The sequence below is a fragment of the Mandrillus leucophaeus genome, unplaced genomic scaffold (assembly GCF_000951045.1).
Source record: "Mandrillus leucophaeus isolate KB7577 unplaced genomic scaffold, Mleu.le_1.0 Scaffold935, whole genome shotgun sequence".
In the NCBI taxonomy this organism is placed as follows: domain Eukaryota; kingdom Metazoa; phylum Chordata; class Mammalia; order Primates; family Cercopithecidae; genus Mandrillus; species Mandrillus leucophaeus.
In genome coordinates, this window is record NW_012110197.1 from 104,302 (window position 1) to 112,746 (window position 8,445).

An 8,445-nucleotide genomic window follows, 5' to 3' on the forward strand; every position below is an offset into this window, starting at 1 on the left:
TGAATTTGTACAGTTTTTCCTCATCAGATCCTTTTCAAGGCCTTACACAAAAGCAATAAGAAAACATAACTTGCTTTACTATAAATGTTGATCATTTCTTCTAAGCCAGCTTTTGGCTAGCTCTTACAAATTGGCATAACACAGAAGACGTGCTAGATGCCTTAAAATTCAAAAGCTCAATTTATAAACTTTGAAACACTCAAAGCAGGATATATAATATTGCCAAGTACTTTAATAATCTAAGAAGCTACAATATAGTATCAAAGACTTGCAGTCTTCCTCAGTGTTCTGTTCTTATTCTGTCAATAATAATTTCCAAAGTGGCTTTTAAATGTTTTACTTTCTTTTTTCCTGATTCTAAGTTTTTATTTTTTATTATTTACATGCATCCTTAAATACCACTTCACATGCATTATTGAGTGGTGAACAAACACTTCCACTCACTGAAATAACACCGTTCTCAAGTTGGCATGTAAAATTTTTTAGCTTCTAAAACCTTTCAACTATAAATGATTTAGTAATGATGGTAAAATAAATTGAGTTTATGGTTTCAAAAAAATCTTTCCATGAAATTGTAAAATATAAGCATCCCAGTAAGTTTCTGTGATTCCATTATTTTGTAAATTATTTAACAAATATGTATCACACTAATCTTCAGTGTATAATTGTGATAATCACATACAACCAAACAAAAGAAACGTGCATATGCTGCTTACAGTCTAAGTGTTAAGATATATAATTAACCAACAGGCCTCTTTCACACTTACAGTTCTTTCTCCAGCTGCTGCTGAATTAACTTTGCTGATTTTGCCATTGCAATATCTGTAAAGAAATAAAGACACTGTTGTAGTTTAAATGAGAATGGGTTTTTTCCCAAGACTTCTTACACAGAAGGAAAATTCCTACTTAAACCAGTAAGTCTCTTTCCTCTTTTTAAAAAAAAAAAACAAACCTTTTTTACTAGTTCCTTCTCTATCAAAGTAAGCTTTATACTTGCACTAGGGGCTTTCCCAAGATAATGCTTATAAACATATTATGCTGGTGACCCTAACACTAACTTTAGCTTTCACCAAAGTTCTTCGCACCTTACCAACCTTTCAATTCAATGCACATATAAGTTTAGTCAGTTTAACAGAAAGAAAACCTACCAGTGCTGTGATTGTGAGAAGTGCCTTCACACACCAAAAGACAATGCCCTACCTGTCATTTAAAAGTAAACTTAGCATGTTTCCAGTTGATACTAAGATGATACGTTTAAAGCATTAAGTGTACTAAAGGTAAGAAACAAGCCCTGGTTTGGCACAAAGCTCATGGCAAATAAACAGTAACTCCCTTCCTTATACTCAATCAGAGAAATAAAGAGGTCAGGTAATGATGCTAATAACTGCATTCCTGATAAGGCATTATCAATATTAACTGGTCACTTCTGAGAAATGCCTTGGACTCATCATAGAATCAGAATTTCAGATCTGAAAGAGACCTGAAGAGATCCACCAGTCTATCTTACTGTACAGGTCACCGAACTGAAGCCCAGTTTTATTGGGGATTACTGGAAAGTTTTCCGTGGTTATCAGGTTAAAAGAAAACAACTTCAGCAAACTCCCCTTGATAAAATGTGCTGCTGACCTGTGGTTTGGCTGGGCGCGGTGGCTCATGCCTGTAATCCCAGCACTTTGGGAGGCCGAGGCGGGCAGATCACAAGGTCAGGAGATCGAGACCATCCTGGCTAACACGGTGAAACCCCGTCTCTACTAAAAATACAAAAAATTAGCCAGGCGCAGTTGTGGGCGCCTGTAGTCCCAGCTACTCGGGAGGATGAGGCAGGAGAATGGCGTGAACCCAGGAGGCGGAGTTTGCAGTGAGCCAAGACTGTGCCACTGTACTCCAACCTGGGTGACAGAACGAGACTCCGTCTCAAAAAAAAAAAAAGGAAAAAAATGTGCTGTACAGTAAACTTGTTAAACTTGTTTGAAAGCAGAGACTCCCTCCTTCAAAACTGTGCATCTGATATCACATATTGTCAATCTGATGAACTTAACTTAGTAAGGTAAAATAATTTATAATTGGAAAAAACACTGTATCAAAGAAAAATCAGTTAGCAGTCTCTTGGTTGTCATTCCTTGGTCTTCTGGTTAGAAGACTGGTGAAAAGGCAGGAATAGAAATAAATTTTAAGATTAAAAATCCTTCAATTTATAGTTCTTTATAGCAATTATCTCTCATCCTCAATAATAACAACCGTAAATAATGGAAATAATTCTTAGTAGCAGCAACCCCCAAAAAACTCAATTATTATTGCAAGAAAACATGACGGCACCTTGCTTATTGCAGGCTATTAAGAATGATGGTGTGTTCTTCAGACCCATACTGTCAATGAGAACTTGATACAAAAACTCGGCCACATCTTTCACCTCTCGCTGGAATGCTGCACTATCCACAACAAACACAATAGCCCTGGTGGGAGAAAAAAAGAAAAACTGGCACGTGAACATGTAACAGGACATCATTATCTTGAAAAACTATCCTGAATTTCTTCAAAGTCAGTCTTGGTGATTAACACTCAGCAGACACACATGCAGGTCTGTGCATATGTTATCATACAACACAAATCCTCATTTAACAAGGAACTATTGAGTGCTACTGTGTATCAATGACTGAAGCTAAAAAAAGACAGTAAGAAATGATGCCTGTCCTCCAAGACAAATCATCATATAGAGAACCATATGAAAAATGCCAAGACAGAACTATGCACACGTGTAACAGGAATAAAGAGAAAGATCATTTAAATGAGACCAGGTCAAAGGTAACTTTAAGGAGAATGTAACAGTTGAGTTGAATCTTAGACCAAAAATTGGGACACAGACTGTCTGGAAAGTACAGGTTGAGTATCCCCAATCCAAAAATCCAAAATCTAAAATCTAAAACATTTCTGGTTCCAAGCATTATGGATAAGGGATACTCAGTCTACAGTATGTTCAAGGCACAATTACATGAAACAAATTCCCTGGGGAAGCCAAGGTAAGCTGGTGCACAGGGAGATGGGGAAATGAAGGAGAACCGAGTCAGACAGCGAAGCGTGACACAACGACCTGTGGAGTTCATGCTTTTCTGTCTTATGAAGAATACTGGTGCGTAAATGGAAGACAAAGCAATCTTAGAGGGCGCTTGAACTAGAAGCACAGGGACCAGGTAGGGCGTCACTTAACGCAGCCATAGTGGGACTCCTCATGTGACAGAAAAAAAGAAATATCAAAGCTAAAGTGCAGCAGCCCAGGGAAACGGTAGACAACAGGTCTTAGGGGGCCGGGTGTGTGGTGCCTCACGCCTGTAATCTCAGCACCTGGGGGGCTGAGACGGGCGGATCGCTTGAGGTCAGGAGTTCGAGACGAGTCTGGGCAACATGATGAAACCCAATCTCTATTAAAAATATAACAATTAGCCAGATATGGTGGCGGGAGCCTGTAATCCCAGCTACTTGAGAGGCTGAGGCAGATGAGTTGCTTGAACCCAGAAGGCAAAGGTTGCAGTGAACGGAGATCACGCCACTACACTCCAGCCTGGGCGACAAAGCGAGACTCCATCTCAAAAAAAAAACAACAAAATACCAGCCTTATGGGCAAGGGTTTCAATGCCCAGGTGGAGATAAGAGACATGCAATGGCCAACACGCAGCTAGGGAGCTAGAACCGAACGCCCTGTACAAAGCCTACAACTTAAAATAGTCTCAGGGAGGTCGGGGCTTGCAAAAAGAGTTCCCTTAGAAACACCAGGCCTCCACTGCCTCCCACAGATACAGGGTATGAACTTATACTCTCCAGGTATAAGACCTGCAAGGGGAAAGGTTTACATAAAAATTGGGCCAGACTTATTGAAGCCCTATGGCCCCAACAGAAGGAATTATGAACTGCTTATGGAGCAAGGCTTTCATATCCTACAGGATTAAAGAAGACCAACCACAATATCAACGATGTGTCACTCTTGAAGAAAGGTTCTGGATCAAAAATTACAAGGCACAGAAGAAAATAATTATGAGGGAGAATAACTGGCACCCCAAAGAGAATAATCAGCACCCCAAAACTAGGATAATAAAGCTATCTATCTATAAAGTAAATGTTTAAAATTATTTAAGAAAATACTACAAACTACAATAAAGAATAAAATAATATAAAAAGAAACAGGCTGGTTTGAAAAGGTAAGTATTTTAGACAAATATAGTAAATGATATTAATAAATCAATGGAAAAGTTAAGCAGAGATTATGCTCAGCTGAAAAGAATGTAATAAACTAGAAAACAAATCTGAGGGAATCTTACAATAAGCGAGGTAGAAAGATTTGTAAGATATGATAGAGAGGAAATAAGAAAGGCAGAATAATAAGGTTCAATAACATTCATAAGATTTCCAGAGCCTGAGAAATGATAATGGGGGAAACAGCACTACCTGGAGAAATGATGGTGAGAATTTTCCAAAACTGAGGAGAATCTTTGGTCTGGAACAGCACACCCGAATTCCAAGAATGATAAAGCTAAATCCATCCTTAAACAGAAGAAAATCTATCCCTAGATAGGTCAAATCAGGCAGACTTACTACAGTGAGATGACAATTAGACTGACTGGCAACAGCATTCTCATCTGCAACAGATGAATGATGTCAGGAGTCATGCGGCTGCCACCTAGGACTCTGAACTCAGCTAAAACAATCATTCCAAAATGCGGGCCAAATAGAGATGCAAATGAACAAAGACTGAAAACATTTGACTACTCATCACCCTCTCTGGAAACACTTCTAAAAGATATACTCAGCGAGAGAAAACTGAATCTAAAGAGAAGAAGTAAAATTCAAGAAGCAATGGGGAGCAAAAGACCATAAACATAACATCCTGGTAATTCTTATCACTGAATGTAAGAGAAAAAAAAAGTATGGTTGGGGGTTAAAAAGGAGCATAAATAAAAGGAAGATGTGAGGAAGATCAAAGTTGGAGTGTTTCAGGTTCAGGAAAAGGAAACTGCTATTATTGGTTTCAGACACTCAAATAAGCAATGTTTAAAAAGTGGGGGAGGGGACAACGATAAGAACAGCAATAGCATATATTCAAATCAGGAGAGGGAAAATAGCCACTAGGGAAACCTGGCAAAGCAAGACAGTAGAATTAAAAAAAGTCACATACCAATATAGTAAATGTCTTTTCAACTTGCATGTATCATTATTATAATGTATTTGAACTAAGTTTTATCTTCATATTTTGCATGTTTTATTTACCCAAAATACATGAATCACAGAGTAGTTATACTGCAAATCATAAAATATTTAGAACTGGCAATAGAAAAAAGAAAAAAAATTAATTGGAAATAAAAACCCAATTATGGCAAAATTTACCAGTTCTAGATTTGTCTCAATTATCCAAGGAATAAAAATCACATTCTTATCTGTGACAAATTGTTCATCACCACCATCTTGTGGGCAAAGATGCAATAATGAAATTTCAGTCTAGCCATCTTCAATAAAAGGCAAAGAATCAACTACTTCATTCCATCAAAACTAAAATGCTGCCAATTAAAAGACAGTATTTTAGGGACTGCTAAGAGAAAATATTGCCAATTAAACTATGACACCATCAACTGTAAGATATATTCCAAATTCAGAGATAATAAAATGTGTCTTCAAATCAGTGAAATGTGGCATACTGATTTTCCTCTTCAGTTTTTATTAATGTTAGAGACCAAAAAAGAAGCATCTGAAACTGTAGCATAAGACTTTTAGGGAAGAACTTAAGAATCAGTAACACCAGGGCACACACTAAAAGAAATATGGAAATACTGTTCTGTACCTCTTGAAACATCAATTTTAGGTTTTGAGAATATATATGGGCTGGGCGCAGTGGTTCACGCCTGTAATCCCAACACTTTGGGAGGCCGAGGCCAGTGGAGCTCGAGACCAGCCTGGCCAACATGGTGAAACCCCGTCTCTACTAAAAATATAAAAAATTAGCAGGGTGTGGTGGCGTGTGCCTGTAATCCCAGCTACTCAGTAGGCTGAGGCAGGAGAATCGCTTGAACCCAGGAGGTGGAAGTTGCAGTGAGCCAAGATAACACCACTGCACTTCAGCCAGGGCGACAGAATGAGACTCTGTCTCAAAAAAAAACAAAAACTATATATATAAATGATGTTGGCATTTAATAACTTCTAGGATTCAGCCCAGCTTTAAAGTTCTTTTTTCAGATTTTAATAGTCATATACATTATTAAATTCATCTTCAGAATAAATGCAAACATTTAGTAACAATGACAAGGGTTAACATTTCCTAAACACTAAAAAACACTTTTTAAGCATTTTAATCCCATAAAATCCTCATAATCCAGGTGAAGGTGGACTTGCAAGCCAGAACTGGCTGACCCCAAGGTCACCTCAAGGCCTACCAAAGGATACCAAGCTGCCTCCCAAACACCACCAGAGCAAATCACATGAGTGGCTTTGATATACAGATACAGACCTAGACAAGCCCACTTCGCTTCTTTCCTTCTTACCTGGCTGAAGACTTAAACCGCTCTAAGAACTGAAGCCTCAAACTCTCATGGCCGGGGAGGTCAATCAAGGTCAGACTATTGCCCTGGGGATGGCAGCAATAACATTAATGTTTCAGTAGAGTTCCACGTTCACAGTATAAACCTTTAGTATCATATTTTGGCTACCAAACTGGTACCTAATCAATTAATCAAACAAATGTTCACAGAGCATCTTCTACTCATAAAACACTAGTCAACATTCTGGGGATGTAACAGTGGCCAAAGACACAGTTCCTGGTCTAGCAAAATTTATGAGAAAGGTGAACATAAAGTAAAATTACACATAAATATAAAATGGGAACATTGATAAATGTTCTGAGGGTACAGGAGAAGCCTGTCTGGGGGTGTCAGGGAAGCATGATCTACCTGAGTCAGCTTGGGAGATAAACCAGTGTGAGTACAGCAAAGTAGGAGTACAGTATGAATATAAGCAAAAATGTGAAAACAGTAACAAATACTCATAAACTAATAATGTAATATAAGAACTTACAATTTTTCATAGAGCTTATTACTCTTACTGGGATCTCCAATCTTTATAACAAAGTACACTTTAATCATTTCCACGCTTAATCTAATTTTTAAAATATTTATCTTCCAGACACATCATTTATTTGTTCCAACTCGATCAGTATTTGTGTCAATTCTGGAGCCCCTATTGAGCAAATCTATGATGCACCCTAGTAAGTTCTATTCACCATTCCAGGCCGCCATTCTTGAATATAAGGTCAAGGCCTGGAATGGGAATAGAGCTTATATTCAGTGCAATTGTGGCTGTGCTCAACAATAAGACTCTCAGATGTGGCCTGGTACATGCAGCAGACCCACTGATCATTTCTTAGATATTCTACGTTATCCACAGCCAACCATACCCACAGTTCAGAAGCAGACAATCTGTACAGGTTTAACACAATTCCAGCTGGGTTTATTATGACCTTACCTTTCACATAGCCTGTGCATTTCTTTATAGACAAATATAAATGTTTTTTATTAGACCCTCTCTTTTTTTTTAAGTACTGTTAAGAGTCTGGAGACCCCAGGTTGGGACTTATTGCTCCATTTCAAAAGCAACACTACACCACATACCCTAAGCAATTCGGAAGATACATTACTAGGTACATTATTGTCTAAAGAGATGAGATCGAAAACGTAAGGGGGTAGGAGGAAGAGTGAAGAAGGAAGGGAAAAATGCTCTAAATATTCAGTAGAAATAGAGATAGAATAGAAATATAGACTAACAGAAGCCACATATGTAATTCTAAATATTCCAGTAACCATAATAAAAAAGAGATTGGTAAAATTAATTTTAATAGTTATTTAATCTAATATATCCAAAATATTACCTTTTAACATGTAATGAAAAAAAGAAAGTATTAATGATACTTTACATTCTTTTTTTCCATACTAAGTCTTCAAGATCTGGTGTGTACTTCACATTTATAGCATGCCTCAATTTGGACTAGTCCTAGTTTATAGCTCAACAGTCACATGTGGCCATTGGCTACATATTAGAAGGTACAGATCTAAAGCATATCCTGGAATATCCTACGTTAAAAATCTAGTGCAGGTACCAGATGACCTTCCAAACCTGGAATTTCAAAATCTGAATCCTTGGGAATTTAGAAAGGTCTAGGCCACAAAGACTGTCATCATTGAAAAAAATATATATCTCTCTCTAAGATATTTACAAATATGTCCCTTTATCTTTCTTTACAATCTTTAATTCTGGAGGCCTAAGAAAGGGGAAAGAAGACAAAGAGAAGAAGAAAACGTCTCAAATCACAATTCTAATTCATCCATCTATCCATCCACCCACACCCTCCAACCAGCCCTCACTCCACTCACTCACCAAAACTTATTACATGGCTGGGCGCAGTGGCTCACGCCT

The 8,445-nt window shown here is 37.8% G+C and overlaps 1 protein-coding gene across 1 annotated transcript in view; it reads right to left on the reverse strand.

Annotated features, from left to right (window-relative positions):
* The window catches only part of SRPRB (signal recognition particle receptor, B subunit), a 38,040-nt gene that overhangs the window by 4,668 nt on the left and 24,927 nt on the right, over positions 1-8,445 (reverse strand). The window contains exons 5-7 of the mRNA XM_011970221.1: positions 6,522-6,604; positions 2,317-2,453; positions 768-822 (exon numbers count right to left, since the gene is read on the reverse strand). Of these exons, the coding sequence (XP_011825611.1) occupies positions 768-822; positions 2,317-2,453; positions 6,522-6,604 (275 nt within the window). The remainder of the gene's footprint in view (positions 1-767; positions 823-2,316; positions 2,454-6,521; positions 6,605-8,445) is intronic.